Source organism: Anabrus simplex, chromosome 12 (assembly GCF_040414725.1).
Source record: "Anabrus simplex isolate iqAnaSimp1 chromosome 12, ASM4041472v1, whole genome shotgun sequence".
Lineage (NCBI taxonomy): Eukaryota > Metazoa > Arthropoda > Insecta > Orthoptera > Tettigoniidae > Anabrus > Anabrus simplex.
In genome coordinates this window covers 8,365,850-8,391,561 of record NC_090276.1, presented here as the reverse complement: position 1 = coordinate 8,391,561, position 25,712 = coordinate 8,365,850, and the positions used below count along the sequence as shown (strand labels likewise).

The 25,712-nt window shown below is 38.6% G+C and overlaps 1 protein-coding gene across 1 annotated transcript in view; it reads left to right on the top strand.

Moving 5' to 3' along the window:
* The window catches only part of LOC136884250 (methionine adenosyltransferase 2 subunit beta), an 80,771-nt gene that overhangs the window by 36,549 nt on the left and 18,510 nt on the right, over positions 1 to 25,712 (top strand). The window contains exon 4 of the mRNA XM_067156313.2: positions 2,710 to 2,903. Within this exon, the coding sequence (XP_067012414.2) occupies positions 2,710 to 2,903 (194 nt within the window). The remainder of the gene's footprint in view (positions 1 to 2,709; positions 2,904 to 25,712) is intronic.

Below are 25,712 nucleotides of genomic sequence, written 5' to 3'. Positions count from 1 at the left end.
CGTGTCACTAACTACTTTTACGGTTTTTGGAGATGCCAAGGTGCCGGAATTTAGTCCTGCAGGAGTTCTTACGTAACCGTAAATCTACCGACACAAGGCTGACATATTTGATCACCTTCAAATACCATCAGACTGAGCCAGACTGGGGTCAGAAGGCCAGCACCTCAACCGTTTGACCGTGTGAGTTGGACGTACGGTTAGGAGCGCGCAGCTGTGATCTTGTCTCCAGGATATAGTGGGTTCAAACCGCACTGTCGGCAACTCTGAAGATGGTTTTCCGTGGTTTCACACCAGGCCATGGCCGCTTCCTTCCCACTCCTAAGCCTTTCCCATCCTATCGTCACCACAAGACCTATCTGTTTTGGTGCGACATAAAACAAATTGTTAAAAAGAAAAATATCAACTGTTTGAGCCACTCAGCCTGGCACCCTTAGTTGAGTCTGGCATTGCTTCCACGTACTTGTGCCAGGCTCCATACTTTCGTCTATCCTATCCGACCTCCCTTGGTCAACTGTTGTTCTTTTCTGACCCCGACGGTATTGGATTATTTAGTGTGACGAAGCTCAATGTAATGCCGCTAGATAATCCAAACCCAGCACTGAATTGTGTGAAAGTGATATTATTTTAAACTCATTGGCAGGCCTATATGATTCTACATTCAACTCAGTAATATAAGCAATATATGGCAACATTAGTTTGGAACTTTCCAGAAGATCTCTCTGGTGCTTTTTACATCATAACTTTTTGATTCCTTGCTGAATTATGTTCACATTATACATTTGGAAGCGTTACAATAAAGAGAAAATTAGAACTGTAATTTTAATAAGATGTTTTTAGATATATTTTATTCATCATCGTCATTTCGCCTTGTCTAGCTCCTGCCGTGTCGGGGTACTCATGGCACTTCTCCACTGTTGCTCCTCCTTCCACCACTCCTCTTCCAGTCCAGTCTTCTTTTTCTTATACTGTTCTTGACAGAGTCTACCCATCTTGCTCTGGGCCTTCTTGCCCTGTTTCACTCTGTCTTAGCCTCCAACACTTGTTTTGGTATCCTTCCCTCCTCCATCCTCATAACGTGTCCAAACCATCTCAATTTATTCTTCCCCATCCTATCACTCAGTTTTTCTACCCCTATCTCTTTTCTGACCTCAACATTTCTTACTCTGTCTCTCCTTGTCTTCCGTACCACACTCCTCAGGAACTTCCTCTCACTGGCCTGAATTTTACTCTCATTTCTTGCTGTCAAAGCCCAAGTCTCTGATGCATAAGTTAATATAGAGGTATAGTACATGTTGTACATTATCTCTCTACATTTCATAGGAATTTCTCTGTTCCATAGCAGGTTCCATACATCCTGGTAGAACTTATTTTCTACTTGTACCCTTCTGCTGATCTCCTTATCCAACCTTGCATCTTGTATTATTTTACTTCACAAATATTTGAAGCATTCAACAACCTCAACCTGATACTGTCCGACTCGTTCGCTGAATGGTCAGCGTACTGGCCTTTGGTTCAGAGGGTCCCGGGTTCGATTCCCGGCTGGGTCATGGATTTTAACCTTAATTGGTTAATTCCATTAGCTCGGGGGCTGGGTATGTGTGGCGTATTCAACATTAGAAATCATCCTAGGTAGGGCCCTCATCTTCACAGACGTGCAGGTCGTCTAATAGGCCGTCTACTAGAAAAAGACCTGCACCAGGCCTCTCCAGAGGCCATACGCCATTATTATTAACCTGATACTAACGATTCCCTTTCCTTCTCTTTCCCCTCTTAACATACTGGGCGAGTTGGCTGTGCGATTAGTGATCACCACACCTGTGAGCTTGAATCCGGGAGATAGTGGCTTCGAACCCCACTGTTGGCAGTCCTGAAGATGGTTTTCTGTGCTTTCCCATTTTTACACCAGGCAAATGCCGGGGCTGTACCTTAATTAAGGCCACGGCCGCTTCCACCCTTTCTTATCCCATTGTTGCTATAAGACCTACCTGTGTCGGTGCGACGTAAAAAAAAACACACTTCCTAACATCACCACTGTTTTGGTTTTCTCCACACTGATTTTCATACCATATTTCTCAATATTGTAATTTAAAGCCACTAGTTTGATTAGCACTTCTGTATTGTTGACTCTCCAGATCACTATGTTGTCCGCAAACAACATTATATCACCGGGCGAGTTGGCCGTGCAGTTAGGGGCACGCGACTGTGAGCTTGTATCTGGGAGATATTATTTTCCTATTCCCTCTATATGTTGCCTTTGTTTCCTTTAGAATTTCATCCATAAATTTTATTATGTGTTGTAGTCATTTTGAGGGTCCAGATAGTGTGGATGTTTTTAGTATTATTATTGTCATAGTCAATACGGACCATTTAAAGCCAAAAGATGGTCGGATTTGTCCATTCCAGTATTAGAGCATTTAGGGCCGAGAGAGTCTTTCATTTTGATGTCCTCCGTGGCCCTTGTCTTTCTTTGGCCAATACCTTAATTTTTTACTGTCGTATTCCTTCCATTTTTTTCCTCTGATCAGTGTTAATAGAATATGGTTGCCCAGTTGTATTTCCTCTTAAAACAACCAGCACCACAACCACCACCACCATGTCAATGTCCAGTCATTCTCCATATTGAACATTGCCTGAAATATGCACCGAACACCTGGAATCATATACATTAAGCTCATTACTTACTTTGATGTTGCTTGTCTGTTTGTAAAGATCATATCATTCTTCGAGTGCCCGTTCTGTACGGTCCCGTGGAAACCCTGTCGGAGAGTGCTGTCACAGTCTTGCTGGAGACGCTCAGGAACACAACCAAGTTCTGCAAGGTGTCGGACTATGAAAAGAGATGCCCCTCGCATGTGGACGACATTGCTGAGATCTGTTTCCAGCTGTCATCTAAGAAATTGAAGGTAAGTCTCTGAAGTAAGTGCGTTGAGGGGATTAGAACATTAGACTAGATGTGAGACAAACTTTTGTATCTCAGCAAGTGGCTGCACAGTTCCGGTCACGCAGATATCAGCTTACATTTGGGAGATAGTGGGTTCGAACTCCACTGTCGGCAGCCCTGAAGATGGTTTTCTATGGTTTCCTGTACCTTAATCAATCAGTCAATCAATCAATCAATCAATCAATCAATCAATCAACCAATCAATCAGTCAGTCTCAGTCAGTCAGTCAGTCAGTCAGTCAGTCATGATCTGCATTTAGGGCAGTCGCCAAGATGTCAGATTCCCTATCTGTTGTTTTTCTAGCCTTTTCTTAAATGATCACAAAGAAATTGGAAATTTATTGAACATCTCCTTTGGTAAGTTATTCCAACCCACCCTAACTCCCCTACCTATAAACGAATATTTGCCCCAATTTGTCCTCTTCATATTGTGATCTTTCCTACTTTTTTTTTTTTTTTTTTTGCTAGGGGCTTTACGTCGCACCGACACAGATAGGTCTTATGGCGATGAGTTTCCTACTTTTAAAGAAATCACTCAAACATATTCGTAAACTGATGCCATTCCACGCCATCTCTTCACTGACAGCTCTGAACCTCAAAACATAAATTAGCAGAATCTCAAAGGACAAATTCTTAAAAGAATGTGTGAAAATTGGTTTAATTCCAAAATAACTAAAACATGTACAAAGGAAAAACATTCCAAACCAGAAGTCTAATGACCAGGGAACGGATTTATATGTAAATACATATCTCTTTAGGAAGCAAAAATTAATTATGTTTTGCATTATCCTTAAGAATCATGAAGTGTGGAGTTGAAAAATGGAGTATTCATTTTCCATATTTTAGAGTTTAGCACATATATTCCATATTCTTTGTCATTAAAATCAATATAGTCCATATTTCGGCTAAAAAGTATTAAATTATATTAAATTAGCAGTCCTCTCAATAATGGAGAAATAAATTAAAAATCATATTCGAAAAATTAATATTTTAACTGGCGTGCAGGTCATTATCATGCCTGTCCACGCCTGGGCTGATAAAATAAGCTGATAAGCGGTGCAAAGAAAGAGAGAAGTTGAGCCCGGAAGTGGTGGAGATCAGCCGGTCAGTACCGTGACTATCTGAATCACACTTACAGCACTGATAAGCTGCATTACTTAACATCGACTGTGTTTGTGCCATAATTTCGTTACTAGGGAAATCTCATTCATCGATGATGTGCTAGTGGTTTCCGGATTAGTTCGTAATTCAGGCATTCGCTTTGATTGCTTCATAACTCCATCTAGTTCACTACCAGTCATTCACAGTTTGAATTAGCAGTGAGACGGATCATAGTGTTCTTGTACGTTCAGTGTGTGCAGTTGTATATTGATATTCATTGAAGACATTAACGTTGTTACAATATGCCTAAAGTAGCTCAGTCAACCAGTTTAAAATTGAAAAGTTACATATCAGAATTTAAAGAAGATGGTGTATCAACTGACAGTAAGATATTATTTTTTTATTTATGTCATTGTATAGTGACATCTACTCCAAGGTTCCTTGAGCAACATAACGTTTCAACCAGTAAACTAAACACCAGGCTAACAAACAACGAGATTCCAAGCAGAGACAATTGTTTCTGACACAACCAGCAACTTCCAGTGTAACGTCTGAGTTCAACATTGATCTCTGCCGAGCTCTCATCTCTGCTGACATACTTCTCTTCAAACTGAATAATCAGTGCTTCAGGGAATTCCTCGAGAAATATACTAAACGATCTATCCCGGATGAGTCAACATTCAGAAAAATGTACTGTTCAGCCATATACAGTGAAACTGTTCTGAAGATAAGGCAAGAGATTAAAGACGGTCCAATTTGGGTTTCCATTGATGAGACAACTGACAAAGAAGGCAGGCTAATTGGCAATGTAATCATTGGTTTGTTAAGCGAAGATTATTGTAAACGGATTCTCATACACTGTGATTTTCTAGAAAAGTGTGATAACAAAACTATAGCAAAACTGTTCAATGAGGTTATGGGTATCCTCTGGCCACAGGGAGTTAAGTATAATAAAGTGTTATTTTTTATTAGCGATGCCGCACCTTATATGATAAAAAGCCGGAGAAGCATTATGTGTTGTATATCGTAAGATGACTCATTTAACATGTGTAGCACATGCCTTTCATCGTGTGGCAGAAGTGGTAAGAGGCAGTTACCCCAAAGTAGATTTATTGGTTTCCTCAGTGAAACGAACCCCACAGAAGAGTTCATCTTTTGAAAGAAATGTACCCAGAGATTCCATTGCCACCTAAGCCGATTCTAACTAGGTGGGGTACGTGGCTGCAAGCGGTTGAATATATAGACTGTATTAAGAATGTTCTGCATGCCCTGGACTCTGAAGATGCAGCCTCAATTGAAGCTGCAAAAACAGTTGTCTGCGATACATGTGTGAGAAATGACTTATGTTACATTCAGCATTATTTTTCATGCATCACAAAACACTCCAAAACTTGCATATCTCATATTCTGAAATTTGTAAAATTGTGAATAAAACTGTGGAACAACTAAATTCAATCTGCAACCCCATCACAAAATGGTTTCCTTCTACATTACCAATATGTATTCGAACATACCGGTCAAGAAAACTGTTGAAATTATGAAAAAACAATCTGTCTAGCCATAGCACCCTAAGTTTAGTAGAAATTGAGGAATTCATAAATTTACTAAATTTTGTTGTGTGCAACAACTATTTTACATTCAATAACAAAATTTACAAACAAGAAGGTCTAGCTATGGGTGACCCTATGTCAGGGATACTCGCCAACGTATACATGGATAAACTTGAGCATACAGAATAATCAATAATATTAACGGTCTGTGTCTTTGGCTTTGCTATGTCGATGACACGTTAGCCATAATCAATAGCAATTGCAACAATAGTGATAACATCCTAACATATTTAAACAGTTTAGATAGTAGCATCAAATTTACTAAAGAAGACGAAAACAACAATTCAAGTCACTTTCTAGATATCACAATCACAAGAGTAACAGACAAATTTGATTTTCAAATCCTTAGAAAACCTTCCTTTACCCTTACAACCATAAAACATAGTTTGTTGCACCCGCAATCACATACGAAAGCATCGTTTTACAGCTTGGTTTATTGAGCATTGAAAATTCCCCTTTTGGCGGCCAGTGTAAAGACGTAATTAAGCATCATAAAGGAAATTGCAAGCTTCAACGGATATAATCCACTAATCATTAACAAAATAATCAATAAGGTGAAATTAAAGTTAGCCGTTAATCTGTCTCCAATAAAAACTAACAAATCAAAATGTGCGACCTTCACTTATACTGACCCAATCATACATCAAACAATCCCATAAAAAAGCAAGAAATCAGAATTGCTTTCAAGACTCGGAACTCAAATCGAAATTTGATTTTCATTCCAAACACAAACAATTCTATAAACAACAGATATTCTTGTCCGGGCGTATATAGGCTTAAATGTACTGAGTGCAATTCTTATGTGAGGAAAACTGGGAGAAGCTTTTTAACTAGATATGCTGAGCATTTCAACGCTAAAAAAACATAATAAATTCTCGGCTCTGAGTAATCATATGAAAGACTCAGGCCATAACTTTACTATAATTGAACGCGATCTCCAGATTTTAAAAAGAATAGATAAAGGCAGACTCATGACTGAATTCGAAAAACTTAATATTCTTTTAGATCAGAAATATAACGTAAATAAAAACGTAGACATTAAAAGTCCTCTTTATGAACAATTACCAATCCTGTTCCATCAGTTAAATCTTCAAGATAATATTTTACGTAAGGTTTAAAAAAAGGAATAATATACGCTCCCATCAGGCCAATAAACACATCATGTCCCTCTTCCCCACCAGACACATGCAACTCCCCCTCACGTGCAACCCGCAAGCCAATAGTCCCGCCTTCGCAAGGCCACCTCCCTCCACCAAGACAACACACATACAAATCGCATAGCAGAACATCGGCGACCACCAGTTCTCGCGCATCAAAGTAACATTCAAGTGGGCAAAAGGTAAGCGCCACCGAGCTCGATAGCTGCAGTCGCTTAAGTGCGGCCAGTATCCAGTATTCGGGAGATAGTGGGTTCAAGCCCCACTGTCGGCAGCCCTGAAGATGGTTTTCCGTGGTTTCCGATTTTCACACCAGGCAAATGCTGGGGCTGTACCTTAATTAAGGCCACGGCCGCTTTCTTCCCACTCCTAGCCCTTTCCTATCCCATCGTCGCCATAAGACCTATCTGTGTTGGTGCGACATATTGCAGATTGCAAAAAAGAAAAAGAAAAAAGTAAGCGTCAACACAGCAATACTTATAATTTTTCTGCTTACTCTCTCCCATTTTGTTTCTTACATTCTTTAATCTGGTTAATTCTAACTTCTCCCTTTACAGAGCTTATGTACACCTTACTTCGTGACATCACAATTGTCCCACAGCCTGTTCTCTTTTTGATGAAACAAGTTAACATTAGATTGCCACAACATCGATGCATCACGCCAACACCACAATATTATGTATACAAAAGAAGATAGTTAATGACACTATTACAATCTTAATGCACCACCAAATATAGCACTCAATAATAAGCCTTCAATCAAGAATACAACAATAAAATAACTTCTACCTGTGAAACTTGCAACACCGAGTTTTATCAACATTTGAATGATAACTAATCACTACATCTGTGCATACAGTTAAATAATATGTCAAAACTTGACGTGTTGGAAAGTATTTCCATTTTAAATCTTGTTTAAAAAATGTTTTAACTCATTTCAATTTTACCAATGTCTATTGTACATTATACGTTAATCATTTTTTACTTTTGATCAAGGCATTAGACTTTTAGCATATTAATTTTTCTCATGTCTAATCAAGTTCCTTAAATAATGACTATATATTATGTTAATGTTTTTAATTTATAAGAATTTTTAACTTATATCATAGCTAAACAGGTACCTGTTTTTTTGTTTTGAGGCGATGATAAGGCTGATGATGCCCTTTAAAAGGGGCGAAACATGTCCCACGTTCATAGTTTAATGACAGAAGAACATTAATCTTATGATTGGTTGTATTGAATAGTTGGAAAGTAACACACAATAACATTTTACACATTTAAAGGACATACCACTTAGTCGAGCAGCTCATCTCCTTTCTCCCAAGTCTTTCCAGCCCAAACTTTGCAACATTTTTGTAATGCTACTCTTTGTAGGATGCTAAAAGGTTTGTTTTGTCACCTATTCAATACATATAAATTTTACAATTTAGGAATTTATTGTTGATTCCACTTGAGACATGTTTCGCCCTTCATTGAGGGCATCATCAGTCAAATCATCTCCTCAAGGCAAAAATCAGGTACCAGGTTACTAGTTGACATGTACAAATTAATACATATTATTAATACACATTACAAAAATTAAGTATGAGAAACAGTTGTACAAAAGTGATGGTTGAACATATAGGTTTATAGAATAAGAAGTCAGCACCAATGCGTAAAATTAAAATAGAGTTCGGCACTGGTGCTCTGGAGAACAGTTGACGCAATCATAGGAAAATATAAAGTTTTAAAAATATTTACATTATAACAATCAAGGGAGAAAGGGTGTAGTGCTCGGCGTTAATGTTTGTAACCAAAAATTAATGTCAATGGTTGGTAACTATACAGTATTTACATTGTCCAATAGGACAGTTGAGAATAAGGTTTTTAAAAATATTTGCATTATAACAATCAGGGGGGAAAGGGTGTAGTGCTCGGCGTCAATGTTTGTAACCAAAAATGAATGTCAATGGTTGGTAACTATACAGTATTTACATTTCCAATTGAACAGTTGAGAATTTTACAATTTATATACATATTTACACAAACGCAGCTTGGTGAGCAAGGATATAAAAAAATTTTAGTACCAAGTGCGTCAAGTTGTTTTAAAGGTTGGAAGAAGAATGTAGCATTGACATTTCAGAATATGCAGAGTGGTTTATCTTAGTTAAAATCACCAGGGGTAGGGAAATATTACATAGCCAAATGGGGTTTTATAGGACTCAAGCTGAAAGTTGTCTGGTTGCAGCATCGAGATCGGTACGGAGACTGGTCAGTGTGGATGGAGACTCATGGGTATTCAGTGCGTTTGAATGGTAACAATGATGACAGTTATTTGTAGGTAATTGCTTATTAGGAATATGCTGCGGGTTGAAACTTTCGCTTATTCTTTTAGTTGACTTCTGTAGCTTCGAATGTTATGTGAAGACATCGGTGTGAGAAATGCCAGTGAGACTAAATTGATATTATTCCGTGCAAAAAGTATGACGGACCTCGGGATGAAGTTATTGTTTTTTGTGCTGGTCTGGTGAAATAGAATAGAGTTGCTTGTGTTGTGATCTGCGGTGGAGAGATTAGAATGTATACAGTAACTGCAGAGTCAGAGCGTTGTAGCTGGGATGAGGCATCTTTTCATTCTGACTGCGAAGAGGAGCCGTAGTGGCATGCCATACATTTATGTTAACAAAGAATTAACTGAAGATTTAGCTTTCATCATCTTCTTCCTTTCCCAAAACCTCTTCATTCTGGCTGACCTTTCTTCATCAGATATGACATATTGTTTGTGTTGTACAGTTTTTAATGACAATCTTATTTGTTTGTTCTTGAGAATCCTTTTTTCTTCTCTATTTTCAATTTGCTTCATTGTAATATTCAGCTCTTCTAAATCATTCTGAACTTCTTAAACCAATTATTTTTGTTTTACTTTTCCAAAAGTAATTAAATAGTTGTTTTATTATCCTATTATCATTTAATCTAGAAAGATGACAGAAAAAGGCAATTCTTCTTTTTCTCATCGTATCTATTATAGATTCACTTTCCCTATAAACCACTGCATTAGGCAATAATCTCCATTGTCCATCCACCTGATGTTTTTTTATTATGATTGTTCTGAGTATCCTTCTGTCAACCTTTTGCAGTGTATCAATTGTTGCTTTGGTGTTCAATTTAAATAGTGTTTCACAAGCATAAGTCGCTTCAGGTGTAATGACGGAACGGTAATGTTGAAGTTTAGCATTCATTGAAAGAGATTTTTTCTTGTACGTTGGCCATGTAATTCGTTGTGCTTTTTTTAACTTAAACGTTCTGCTTTCTATTGATGATTTTTCATTGGAGTTCCAAGTTATAATGTCACCAAGATATTTAAACTTATTCACAATTTTAATTTGTTTAGTATTGGCTAAGTTATAGGTTGGTACTGTGACAGGGAAGGTTGGCATTATTTCTGTTTTTTCATATGAAATTTGCAATCCAACTTTCCTTGCTATGTTATCAAGTTCTTCTATTTGCAATTTAGCTTCTTCCATATCATTAGCAAGTAGTGCAAGATCATCAGCGAATGCTAAACAATTGAGTCTTATTTTTCTGCCAATCTTGATGTTAGGTTGACACATCTTATTCCATTCCCGTATGATTTTGTCCAACGCACAATTAAACAATAATGGTGAGAGTCCATCTCCCTGCCGAAGTCCAGTATTAATGTCAAATGGCTTTGAGAGGTCATTTCTAAATCTGACTTTAGATTTAGTGTTCTTAAGGGTAATTCCAATAAGGCGAATAAGTTTTGGATGTAAACCAAATTCTTTTAGGATATTCAATAATGACTCATGATGGATGCTATCATACACCTTTTTAAAATCAACAAAAGTGATAACTAACTTTTTGTTTCTAACCCTATGATGTTTCATAATCCACTTTAAACTGATAATTTGATCTGGACAACTTCTCCCTGGACGAAAGCCTCCTTGGTATTCTCCAAGTTCACAGTCAAGTTGTTCTTGAATTCTCATGTATAATAACTTTGAAAATTTTTTTAAAGTGATATCCAGCAATGATATCCCCCGATAATTGTTGGGATCTGATCTATCACCTTTTTTATGTAAAGGGTGTATTATCGCCATATTCCACTCTTCGGGCATTTTTTCAGTATTCCAAATGTCTATGAGGTATTTATGTAAATTCTGAATGGTTTGTGTATTAGCATTCTTCCATATTTCTGCAGTTAGTTGATTCTCCCCTGAAGCTTTGTAATTTTTAAGTGAATCGATGGCTTTCAACACTTCATTGTAATCTGGTGGTACAACCTTTTCTATTGGTGTTTTATTTTTTGAATGAAGGTCATACTCTAGGTATTGTTGGTTCTTCGCTATTAAGTAATTCTTGAAAGTATTGAGCTAAAATTTCTGCATTCTCTTGGTTACTATGTGCCAGTTTTCTATTTGTATTTCTCATCATAAGTGTTGGTGGAGTATAGTTTAATTGGTATTGTCGAAACGTTTTATAAAAATCCCTCGTCTTATGTTGTATGAATGCTTCAGCTATGGTTTTTAATGATTCTTTGTGATAATTTCTCTTAACCCTTCTGATTTCTTTGGCTATTTGTTTTCTAGCATTATTTAGTTCTTCACGGGACTTGTTGATCATTCAACCATGCTTTGTGCCTGTTTTGAATCTCTGTGTCACACTCCACATTCCACCAAGCATGTTTCCTTCGTTTTTTAACAGGAGCAATTTCTTCAGCTATGGTTTTTAATTTTTCAATTACCGTCCCCAAGTTGTCGCTTAGAGGAGTTTTAGACCTTTCAAAATACAGTTTATTATTAATTAAATAACTAGGGTCATACTTCTTCCTCCTATTGGATTTGGATATTTTGTTCTTTTTTGGCGTTAATATAATTGAAAACTGCTTCATACATTTAGGCCAATATTTTAATACAAAGAGCCTCCATGGCTCAGACGGCAGCGCGTCGGCCTCTCACCGCTGGATACCGTGGTTCAAATCCCGGTCACTCCATGTGAGATTTGTGCTGGACAAAGCGGAGGCAGGGCAGGTTTTTCTCCGGATACTCCGGTTTTCCCTGTCATCTTTCATTCCAGCAACACTGTCCATTCTCATTTCATAGCATCTATCAGTCATTAATAAATCACTTTGGGAGTGGCAACCCCATCGTACTAACAGCCTATATCTGATTCATCCATTACATTCCTGACCTGGTCAATGACTGACAATCTGAATGACATTTCCGTAAAACCAAAAATTTTATTTGACCTGCTCATTCATACTTTCAGGGACACGTTATCTAGCAAGCAGAGTCTGACTTTTTGTTCTATTCACAGTATCTTACTTAAGCAATCACCTATATTCCCGCATCCATCGGCTCCTCCTTAATCCCATTTCCTTTCCTTCCTACCCCACGCTCTTCTTCCTTTTTTCCCTCCCTGCACCTCCCACTAAAGACTTCGATAGAACCTCATTCATTCCTCTCCTCAACATTTTTTCACATCCAACTCAATTCCACACGTTGCTGCACAAGGTGATTCCCATACAACATATGTAATTTTTTATATTCCCCCTACCATAACGCTTTTTATTCTTAATCATCATCTATACAAATAAAATATTTTACGGTTCGTATTGAACCTTATAGATACTACTAATGCATTTGGACCTCCATGCGCAACAATCATCATCATTCAAGATTCTTTTAACAGAAGAGCCTTTATAACATCATTCATCACATTCACATGAACTGAATGTATAATTTTATGTAAACAACCCAAATATTTTAATATCATGAGAAGACACCTTGATTTTGGTTCAGTTAATCTTTGAACAGAGTACAGCGTATTTAAAGAACCAGCTTCGATTGCATTTCTATGCGTTAACTGCAACCTGCGTTATTCGATTATCTATCAAAAGCAGCTTTTAATATATTGCAGCGCACCAAAGTTTTACAAACCTCTGTCAAAAGCAACTCTTTAAAAGCAAGATTCTTTATGCAGGTGAGCCTTTTCTAACATCACTCATCACATTCACGTGATCTGAATGTATAATTTAGTGTACACAACTCAAACATTTCGATAACTTGAGAAGACACCTTGGCTTTAGTTCACTTGAACTTTGAACGGACTGTGGCGTATTTAGAGAGCCAACTTCAAACCCATTTCTATGCGTGAACCACGACCAGCATTTTATGACTGTCTATGAAAACAACTGTTTAACATAGAGCAGCATCCAGCATTTTAGAACCTCTATTAAAGGAATCTCTCTAACATAGTGCAACAAAAATCTTGAATATTAACTTATTTCTCAAATGGTATGTACATATCATTTTTACTATTATTGACACTACACTGTGTCTTCCATTGCTTAAACCAACCTTAAAATTCTATTGATTGTACGTACAGTTTTTTTAAGACCATTGTGTTGTTACATTGTATATTTTATTTGATACATTTGTATAATTTGCTTCATGGCAAATGATTTAGGTTGAAACTAGTCCCTAAATGTTAATATAAATGCATATCATTTATAAATTGTATTGAAAAGGTGGACCTTAAATATAAAATATTTAACTACTATTGTAATTCACAGTTCAATACGGACATTTTTGGGAAAAGGCTCTAAGGCAGCTGCAGGTAAAGGTAATGAATTCCAATCATCAGTTTCCCAATATACAAACAAATACTTACCATACTTAGTTTTCTGCAATCTACCTTTTACTTTTTTTTTTTTTTTCACAAGTTGCTTTACGTCGCACCAACACAGACAGGTCTTATGGCGACGATGGGACAGGAAAGGGCTAGGAGTGGGAAGGAAGTGGTCGTGACCTTAATTTAGGTACAGCCCCGATATTTGCCTGCTGTGAAAATGGGAAATCACAGAAAACCATTTTCAGGGCTGCCGACATTGGGGTTCGAACCCACTATCTCCCGAATACTGAATACTGGCTGCACTTAAGCAACTGCAGCTATCAAGCTCGGTCGCCAGTATTTCAAGGCTGCCTGAACAGCGGGAGCACTGAGGCATGTGGCACGATAGAGGAGGTGGAAGGTGGTAAGCACGCATGCGCAGTCAGACGTCTTCCTAGCCAGCTGCACTTCGGATTCATCAGCCCGTATAGTAGCGAGTTACTTGGCCGAGAAGAAGCTATTCAGTAGCTTTAATTTTAAATTAGGGCACTTCCACCTAATCAACACTTTTAAAATTTATATAGAATTTTATTCTATCTCATATTTGCAGTAGTATCAGTTTCGGTCTTAGTGAAAGTGTCGTAATTTAAAATTAAAGCTACTGAAACTGGGATATCAGCACAGGAATTATAAAAATTATACATTATTAAATTATAAGTATTGGTTCAGGGCAATTTTACTGCCTCTTCTGTAGTTCTTCCTATATTTGCTAGCTTGAAGTGATTTAGTACAATTTTAAATGTTTTTTTCTCCATGTCGTCTCTCCCTGTATTTGTAAGCTTGAGTGATTTTGGAAAATTTTAACTTTTTTCTTGTTATAATTTTAACACTGAGGCTGTGAACTTTGTCCATTCCAGTAGTTAGTGAAGTGAGTCGATTCTCCTTGTCATAGTAATGTGCTGATTTTCAATTTTGATTTTGCCGACATGGTACGCTTAACAAACCAGGAATAACTTTCAATTATTAATGAACTCATTGATGTGCTCCAACAAAACAACATAAATGTCAAGAATGCATTTTCAATCGATGGTGCCAGGGGCACTAGAAAATAATTTACAATATATAATACAAAAGTGTTTCAATTTAGAGCTTCACGTTGTGCCCATTTACATCTCGTAGACAGCTTTTAAAATGGCGCCGAGTGAAGGTATGGCCCATCTGATCTATAAGATGCAAGCAATAGATATCTAATGCGATATTATTGAAGGCCATACACGTCACGGAACGGTCAAATATTGAAGGCACTACGGACAGTGGACTGTCAAGTGAATTGTTTTACGAAAAAAATAGAAGACAACGGATTGTTAAAAAAACTCCATCTTAAAAATGTTCATCGGAGAGTGAAGACGCAGTTGGCGAACGCGCTTCGTAATTTGAAGAAGACGGAAAGATTTAGTAGAGGTACTTGAGAAAAAGGGATCGTCGTAGTAAAAGAAACAACAGAATTCACCAGCCGACGAAGAAAGCTGATTAAAAAATATAAAAATAAGCAAGATACGACGAAATACGCATGGGAGGATCTCGACAGCAACTGAGCTACATTCTACAAGGAAGAAGCAAGTGAAACCTAGGAGAAAGATTCTCTTACGGGAAGAAGACTACCTTGATCTTGTTTCAAGAGAAGAACAATTTTTCGACATTTGCAAGAAGCGGCCAATATAGATATATATACGCAGAACTTAAACCCGACGAAATTAAATTCACCTCTGAGAGCAGCAAAAAGAAATAACAATTGAGGAATTATTATCGTCGAATGGAACATACCATGGCTATTCACTGCTCTGAAATCTGCATTTTTGTTGCTAACAGAAGTAACATGATGATGGCTTGCTAAATACGCATGATGGACCAAGCTGGGGAGCAGTACATCCTTACCGGAAGACCAACCCATGATGAGGAAGGCAATGGGAAACCAGACGACCAACCCATGATGATGAAGGCAATGGGAAACCAGACAACCAACCCATGATGAGGAAGGCAATGGGAAACCAGTTGACCAACCCATGATGAGGAGGCCGAGGACCTACCAGACGACCAACCCATGACCTGACCGCAGAGCCAACTACATCCGAGTGGAGGCGGAACAGCTGGACCAGATGTAACGATAAGCGAGCTAAGTCATTTAAATTATTTAATTACATAGTTTTTGGTTCGCTTACACAGGTGCTTTTGGCATGTGCCGATAAGTTGGTTATAGAAACCGTGGAATTTAAAGTGTAAGTGAATAATGAAAGTGATGTGTGAGATATTATTATTATTATTATTACTTAGATATTTAAGTCCATAGTAATACGATTAAGCAATGTAGAATAAGATTCTTGTATGTTATATATATACATCACCGCATATTGGTTAGAATAACTCGTAACTACAAGTGGAAAGAAGTGTCTTTAATAACAGCTGATAGTAATGACACATTGTGGCATTGCAATGAATTCATATTGGTTACGCTATATGTCTACGTCACATTTGGTTTGCGCGGTGGTAATGAATGCATAGAATCACGTACTCTTTGCTTCGCAATAAGTGCATTGAACTCAGCTTTAGGGTTATGATAAATAGCGATATTGAAATGCGTTTATAAGAGAGGAATTGTGGCATTTTGACATGGTAAAGTGAATATAATTGTGACATGTTGTTATGGAGGCTATGATAATTAAGATGTTAAGTGAATGTGGAAATATGGTTACAATAGTGGTAACTCGACGAAGTATGTTGTATATGAAATGCGAAGGTTTATTAATGTATTATATAGAGGCCAAGGAGTGCCTGCAGCTTAGGACATGCCATGCCACACTTATAATAGGGGAGGAATTATGTGAAAGGATACAGGTACGTGAAATTGACCACACCGCGGAGATGAGCTAAACCAAGGTATGGATGGAATTCATTGAAGTAGAATTGAATTTATGACGGGATTATATGTCAGTTGTAGATGCTTTGTTCTAATTACGAGAATATTATGATATGTTCTACGACGGTGATCTTGACCAAATGCATTCATGATACCTATAAATGCGGTAATATATTCCCAAGTACAAATACATATTATTTACATTACGACTGCGCATATGAATTCAGTAACTTGCCTAAACGAGAAATGTTATGGAGAATAACAGAGAGAGGGCACATTGAGCCTCAAATACGTGTGTATGTCGACCAAAAATTTATGTTGAAGTTAGATAGATAGCTTATTTATCCTGAGATGGAGTTTGTTGGAATTTACATTCTTTCACTGAGTAATGGTTAGGAAATGATAGGCTAGGAGCCAGATTTAACAGGCACTAGGGAGAAATGCCTTAGTCCGTAAGTCGTTAGCCATGCGCAACATAGAAGAAAGATCAAATAAATGAGTTCAGATTTATGATTTGCAACGTATAATTTAAATATTATTTATAATTCAAATATAATTGAGATATATAGTTCGAAGTTATAATTCAGAATTATTTTCAAGCTTAGATCTATTTGTTGATCTTACATTCACTTCAGATTAGCTGTACGTCTATTCAGATCTATTTAGCCTAGGTTTATAATGAAACTGAGCAATCTTAACAACATAATGATATTGGTGTCGTCTCAAGGACTTGATTTCAAAGAGGACCGTAGATGTCCAGTGATTAATTGTAAATATTAGTATCCGATTTTGAATTCATGACGGAACTGATGTACATAACTTAACATAATATTTATTTTCTTTTTCTACGAGCCAGCGCTGACTCTGAACTTTACTTGTAAATAATACCAGACCAAATACTACCCCAAATCAGATTACATTTTCATAGAGCATCTGTTTATTCAATAAATACTATTATTGCGCTTTTCTATAATTTGGTGTGTTATGTATTCTTTCATCTTGACATAGTTGATAAGTTAGTTGGTAAGATATGCGAACTAACGAATGGGTAGATACCTGATTTGAATATATTGAGTTCTCACGTTGTTGGTACCTTAGTTAGGAGAAATAATTGATTGATATTGTTTCTATATCAAACGACCGCAGATAAGTTTACCGTGGACCGCCATTCTCTTCGACCTCACGTAAAGCGAAACCTAGTGTAAAATCTCCAGATTTTACTTGACAATCGGGTACCCTGAGAAGAAATTGAGCTGTTGGGAAAAATGTGCAGTCAACGACCGTGTCCAACGTTATATCAGTAACGTGGGCAGGAATAGCCGCTGTTTGCTGCCCAGCAGTTGAACAGTGCACATTACATTCAAAATCCTTAAATTTAAATGAGAGTTCGGTGTCTGGATTAAAATTAAATTCCAAAACAGCTGATGATATTCAATTATAGCACAGTTCAGAATACGATAATGCCCCAATGGCAAATTGTCATGCATTAATAGGTGTAAATCATCTTCCAAAATATATCGAAGGTAACGGCATCCCATTCCTTCTGATGGGAATGCTATTGTTGTTGGGGGGAGATTTCATAAAGGTTTTGCCACCTTCTTATCGCCAAAGAATTATTTATTTATAGTTATATTGCTCTCTTATTTGACCCTTCTTCAAAATTCGCCACTTACTAAAAAATATGCAGGCATAAGTACAAAAAAAAATAAAAATCAGTAACAGCGATTATCCCTCTGTAGATGATGACGGATCAAATGTTATAGAACTACTAGCAAGAATTTTAGCACATGATAGAAATTTATAGCAAAAAGTTCACATTTGCGAATGATGTCATAATTTTCTTGAAAGTTGCCATTCTTAAGTAATGAATTCATTTGAAAGTAATTGGGCTTATACCCGGTAGTTAAAAACTGTACACTATCGTCAACAGATTAATACTGAAGATGAAAACTAGCTACTTCAATTTTCTACATAATTTTTGAATTCCTTGGAAATAATAGTTTGCCTCCACATATTTTAATTTAAAAAATTGGAGCCTTAGTAATGCTCCTTAGAAATCTGAACATTTTTTGAGGGCTGGTAAACGGAACCAGATTAGGGCCTAACTGTAAGAAGGACGTACAAAATTTTTTAGATTTGGAAATCATAAGTGAAGATATGAAGATAAATCTGGACAGAGAGCTCTAATCTCCCCAGTTGACTTAACAATATTCTGTAAAACACTTCCATTTTCATTTAAGAGGCATTAGTTTCCAATTTGCTTGACATTTTGTATCACGATCATGAAACCTCAAGGGACGTGTAAGTCTCTGTTTACCTCAGCTAGTTTTCAGCCATGGCCAGTTAAAAGTTGCAATGTCAGGAGAGCGATATTTTAAAGTTGCAATAGTGCCAGAGTGTACAGGGAATTCACTGAACAAGTGGCTGCGCGGTTTGGGTCACATAGTTATCAGCCTGCATTCAGGAGATAGTGGGTTCAAACCCCACTGTTGACAGTCCTGAATATGCTTTTCCATGGTTTTCTCATTTTCACACCAGGCAAATGCTGGGGCTGTACCTTAATTAAGGTCATGGTTGCTTCCTTCCCACTCCTAGGCCTTTCCTATTCCATCGTCACCATAAGACCTACCTATGTTGGTGCGTCATAAAGAAAATTGTGAATAAAATACCAAAAAAGGCATATGGAATGTGCATACGGAAATCCTTCATTAGGGGGGGGGGTGATTTGCTGCTGGCTTCCCACCTAGACGGCTGAGGTTCGAATCCCGGTCAATCCTGGGTCGAGATTTTCGTCTCAAGAATCACGTGGCGTCAGGAAGGGCATCCGACCTGAAACCCCCGGCCAAAACCGAAATGAGCCTTGGGTGGCTCCAGCAACCCCAGAAATACCTGGAATGGCTGGAATAAGCTGAGGAATGTTTAAATACGGAAATCCTTCATTAAATATTTACACCACTGACCGTCATTTTGACGAGTTTCATCTCTTGAAGTTTAATTTCACTTACTGTGATGCGCATTGCCGGCCCCGTGGAGTAGGGGTAGCATACCTGCCTCTTACCCAGAGGCCCCGGGTTCGATTCTCGGTCAGGTCAGGGATTTTTACCTGGACCCTAGGGCTGGTTCGAGGTCCACTCAGCCTACGTGATTAGAATTGAGGAGCTATTTGATGGTGAGATAGCAGCCCCGGTCTAGAAAGCCAAGAATAACGGCCGAGAGGATTCGTTGTGCTGACCACACCTCATAATCTGCAGGCCTTCGGGGTGAGGAGTGGTCGCTTCGGAGGCCAAAGCCCTTCAAGGGCTGTAGTACCATAGGGGTTAGTTTTTTTGTTTGTTTTATGATGCCCATCGCATGTCTACCTAAGGCAGAGCGCAAGGGCTATCCAAAAATTACTATAATATGAAGTGACATGGTTATGTTGTTCAGTAACAATATACTGTAAGATTATTTATGGGCGCAGAGTTTGTTTCTTTATACGAGTAGTAATACAGATATTCCCTCAGACCTCGAAACAAATAACACAATATAAATATTAACCATAAATATCTTAAACATATTATTTATTTACGTCTAAAAATTACTATAAACGTCTCGAAGTTTGATAGGACAAAGCCAGCCAGCCAACCAACAGCCAGTGCAAAGAGGATATAATAGAATAGATCGCTCGTCTTCGGTCCTACAAGTCTATCTTTCAAGTTGACGGTTTTTTTTAGTAAAAAGTCACAAATATTTTGCCTATGATGATAATAATTATCATAACAATCAAAATATTGACGACCGATGACTCAACAAAACCAATCATCAGCAGCAAACATTTTGCAATCCATATCACAAAAATATTCTGTGGGTGACCCTGAATGCCGTACAATCCAATACAATAGATTATAGTTCTAAGACATGTCCACAGATAGCGACACTAGTATGCTTGGACTCGAGATTACCTATTGTAAGAGCACACTACTCGATTCCGTCACTAGCCCATCACTACTATTGAAGTTTATTTTCACTTACTATGCCCATTGCATATCTACCTAAGGCAGAGCGCAAGGGCAATCCAAAAATTGGTGTAAAATATTGAGCACAATATAGCAGTAAATTATATCGTTCTGTTTTACTGTCAGATTATTTATGTACGCAGAATTTGTTTCTTTGTAAGAGTAGTAATACAGATATTCCTCAAACCTCGAAACATATAACATAATATAAATATTAACCATAAATACCTTTAACAAATTATTTATTTACGTCTAATAATTTCTATAAAAGTCTCCAACTTGCATAGAAGAATGTAAAGTAGTTGCATATTTACGTGTCGGAGAGTTTTAAACCACGTCCAAAGCCAGCCAGAAAACCAACAGCCAGTGTAGCAAGACCGACTCCAATCTTCAGATCGTAATATAAAAAAAGTATGGCTGCCGAAGTAGCCGGATTGCTGGGATTAGATAACGCGAAAATATCACGTGCAACGGCGGTAATTTAACATGACAAATGTAACCGCTGTGTTCCACGTACGAAAACGCATCGGCAAAAACTACCAATCACATATAATCAACTAGAATCACATATATTCTACTAGAAAAGAGAACATCAAGGTGATAATTTAGAAATTTCAATTACTCAGATAACATTTTCTCTTATATTTCACTTCGCTGGATAGATTCAAATACATTATAAAACCATTAAAATGATATTTATAACATCATTTTGAATATTTCAAAATAAATTAAGGTGCGACATTCTTCAATTTATTCGCTCTCATGAGAACTATGAAACATAATTTGTTGTCTTAGCCAGTGTTGCCAACTTGGCGGATTTTCCGCTAAATTTGGCGGAATTAGAAGACTGCCGGCGGAGAAATATATCATTTAGCGGACAGCGGATTTTTTGGCGGAATTCTAGATTTATTATAGCGGAATTTAGCGTTTTCCATTTTACGTTTTTTTTTAAATTTTGTACTCGAGTCTGTCTCCAAGCTATTCCGTATTTCATTATCAGGAGCAAGCAGTCGCATGAGGAAAACATGTTATTTGGATTTGATGTTATGAGATCATGTTTTCATAAATTTGTAATGCGTGGGGAAATGGTACTTTTATCTTAGTTGACGAATGACGACAGACAATGAAACTCTGAGAGAGTAGAATTTATATTTATGCTATGAAGGAAGACCGTTTAATGAACTGGCCTGTTTTGTGTGTGGCCCTTGAGGTAGGGGATTCACCTAGTTTGCACCTGGCACTAAAACGCCTAGGCCTACAAGTTTTAGCTCGCCGGCTCGCAGGCAGGGGGTTAATCCCAGTGAAACTCACAGATCAGGAGGTGAGTGTAGACATTTATTATTATTATTATTATTATTATTATTATTATTATTATTGCTCCTTTTTTGGTCATTATTTGAGATCAGATTTCTTGGCGGAATTTTACCGGATTTTTAGTAGCATTTAGCGGATCTTGAAAATATAAGTTGGCAACACTGGCCTTAGTTTCGAAGTGGTGGAGAATTTCTTATATTCAGCACCCAATGAAAGGGAAGTACACCCGAAATAATGTTATTGGCCTTACGGCCCACTAACTTTTTTACGGTTTTCAGAGACGCTGATGTGCCGGAATTCAGTCCCACGGTTCTCTTACGTGCCAGTAAATCTAGCGACATGAGACTGGCGTATTTGGGCACCTTCAAATAGTACCGTACTGAGCCAGGATCGAACCTGCCATCTTGGGATCAGAAGGCCAGCGCTTTAACCGTCTGAGCCACTCAGCCCAAGTACACACGAAATAATTATATTAACGTATTGAACGGCCCTGGTAACGCTAACATAATATTGACATATGGCATAGCAACACTTCAGACAGTGATGGTAACTTTAATGATGAAAGGTTCAGACACTAAAGATATAATAGATGGACGAGCTTCAGTTCGGTGTACTCTGCTTGATAACAGATAACCACAGCGTGAATTGGAAGGTGTTGGTAGAGTAAACCCATGCGTTACAAACCCAGCTAAACCCTCCAAGTCAGTATTTCTTTTGTGTAACAGTATACAGATTGCTCCAACTGTAACACATAACTTTTGTTATACTCCGAGATCCAGCCAAACATTTTCGCAGGCAAGCATAGATTATTTCAAAATACACTTGCATCTATATCACTAGACACTTTCAAGCACATAGACACTGACGGAATATCACAATATCAATTATATTCTATCTAAATTAATATTTTTAGAGGAACACGAATAGGTTCACCGTTTGGAATTAGAGAAACGTCTTCCCTAACCTCAGACTTATTCTCAAAATGATGTATGTACACTAGAGTTTTGTCATCAACTTAAAAATAATCGCGATATATATTGGTCTTCTATTTCTCTCTTAATGTATTATTCCGTCAAAAACTTAGGTATAATTGTATGAGAGGCATTGCCAATGTTAGACTTAAACCTGTTTCACAACCCGATCAAAACAAATTCATTCTCATATTACTGCGTATAATTACAGATCCTAAGTGTCCACTGGCTCGTATAAATACACTCGCACACTTATATTATACAAAGAAACTAATATTTGTCGTCAACTTTAATTAAATTACACCGACTACATACGATAATAACAAACCAAAACAAACCCACATTTCCAGCATATCCGGCTACTCGATTCGCCATCTTTGAACGATCGAGAGAAGCATTAAGGTCTGAGGATTGGAGTCGGTCTTGAGTGTGTGGTGTCAAGACCGACTCCAATCCTCAGACCGTAATACACTGACTGACAGAGCAAATGCAACACCAAGAAGGAGTGGTTCGAAAGGGATGAAAGTTGGGGAAAAAACAGAGACGGCATGGACGAATAATTGATGTTTATTTCAAACCGATATGCAGGTTACACAATGCGCACGGCATCGACTCAGTAGGATGTAGGACCGCCGCGAGCGGCGATGCACGCAGAAACACGTCGAGGTACAGAGTCAATAAGAGTGCGGATGGTGTCCTGAGGGATGGTTCTCCATTCTCTGTCAACCATTTGCCACAATTGGTCGTCCGTACGAGGCTGGGGCAGAGTTTGCAAACGGCGTCCAATGAGATCCCACACGTGTTCGATTGGTGAGAGATCCGGAGAGTACGCTGGCCACGGAAGCATCTGTACACCTCGTAGAGCCTGTTGGGAGATGCGAGCAGTGTGTGGGCGGGCATTATCCTGCTGAAACAGAGCATTGGGCAGCCCCTGAAGGTACGGGAGTGCCACCGGCCGCAGCACATGCTGCACGTAGCGGTGGGCATTTAACGTGCCTTGAATACGCACTAGAGGTGACGTGGAATCATACGCAATAGCGCCCCAAACCATGATGCCGCGTTGTCTAGCGGTAGGGCGCTCCACAGTTACTGCCGGATTTGACCTTTCTCCACGCGGACGCCACACTCGTCTGCGGTGACTATCACTGACAGAACAGAAGCGTGACTCATCGGAGAACACGACGTTCCGCCATTCCCTCATCCAAGTCGCTCTAGCCCGGCACCATGCCAGGCGTGCGCGTCTATGCTGTGGAGTCAATGGTAGTCTTCTGAGCGGACGCCGGGAGTGCAGGCCTCCTTCAACCAATCGACGGGAAATTGTTCTGGTCGATATTGGAACAGCCAGGGTGTCTTGCACATGCTGAAGAATGGCGGTTGACGTGGCGTGCGGGGCTGCCACCGCTTGGCGGCGGATGCGCCGATCCTCGCGTGCTGACGTCACTCGGGCTGCGCCTGGACCCCTCGCACGTGCCACATGTCCCTGCGCCAACCATCTTCGCCACAGGCGCTGCACCGTGGACACATCCCTATGGGTATCGGCTGCGATTTGACGAAGCGACCAACCTGCCCTTCTCAGCCCGATCACCATACCCCTCGTAAAGTCGTCTGTCTGCTGGAAATGCCTCCGTTGACGGCGGCCTGGCATTCTTAGTTATACACGTGTCCTGTGGCACACGACAACACGTTCTACAATGATTGTCGGCTGAGAAATCACGGTACGAAGTGGGCCATTCGCCAACGCCGTGTCCCATTTATCGTTCGCTACGTGCGCAGCACAGCGGCGCATTTCACATCATGAGCATACCTCAGTGACGTCAGTCTACCCTGCAATTGGCATAAAGTTCTGACCACACCTTCTTGGTGTTGCATTTGCTCTGTCAGTGTATTAAAAAAACATGGCGGCCGAAGTAGCCGGATTGCTGGTATTGGCTAACACGAAAATATCATAGGGAAATTCACTTTTACACGTATGAAAACGCTTCGCCAACAAGTACGCACCACATATAATCAACTAGAATCACATTTGTTCTACTAGAAAAGAGACCAACAAAGTGATTATTTAGAATTTTCAATTCGTTAAATAACGTTTTCTCTTAGATTTCACTTCGCTGGACAGATTAAAATACATGAAAAACTTTTAAAATGATATTTCTAACATCATTTTGAATATTTCAAAATAAATTAAGGTTTTGCACCTCGATTTATTCGCTCTTATGAGAACTGTGCAAACATTTGTTACCTTAGTTTTGAAGTGGTGGACAATTTCTTGAATTCGGCACCCTATGAATGGGAAGTACACCGGAAATAACAATGTTATTTGCTTTACGCCCCACTAACGTAATTTGTTACGGTTTTCGGAGACGTCGAAGTGTCAAAATTTAGTCCTGCATTATTCTTTTATGTGCCAGTAAATCTACCGACACGAGGCTGACGTATTTGAGCACCTTCGAAATACCACCGGACTGAGCCAGGATCGAATCTGCCAACTTGGGGTCAGAAGGCCAGCGCCTTAACCGTCTGAGTCACTCAGTCCAAGTACACCCGAAACGATTATGTTAACCCAATGAACGGCCCTGGTAATGTTAACATAATATTGACATATGACATAACAGCACTTCACACAATGATAGTAGTAATGAAACGTTCAGACACTAAAGATATAATAGCTTTTTACCCATTAAAATTGATATTTAACCACATGGGCGAGCTTCAGTTCGGCGCTGTCTGCTTGATAACAGATAACCACAGCATGAATCTGAAGGTGTTGGTAGTGTAAAACCCTTCGTTACAAACCCAGCTAATCCCTCAAATCACTATTTCTTCTGTGTAACGGTATACAGATTGCTCCATCTGTCACACTTGTAAATTTTGTCATACTCCAAGATCCAGCCAAACATTTCCGCAGGCAAAGCACAGATTATTATAAAATACACTTGCATTTAAATCACTCGACATTTCGAAGCACATAGACACTGACGGAATAACACAATATCAGTTATATTCTATCTAAATTAATATTTTTCGAGGAACACGAATAGTTTGGAAGTACAGTAGAGAAATGGCTTCCCTAACCTCAGACTTATACTCAAAAGGATGTATGC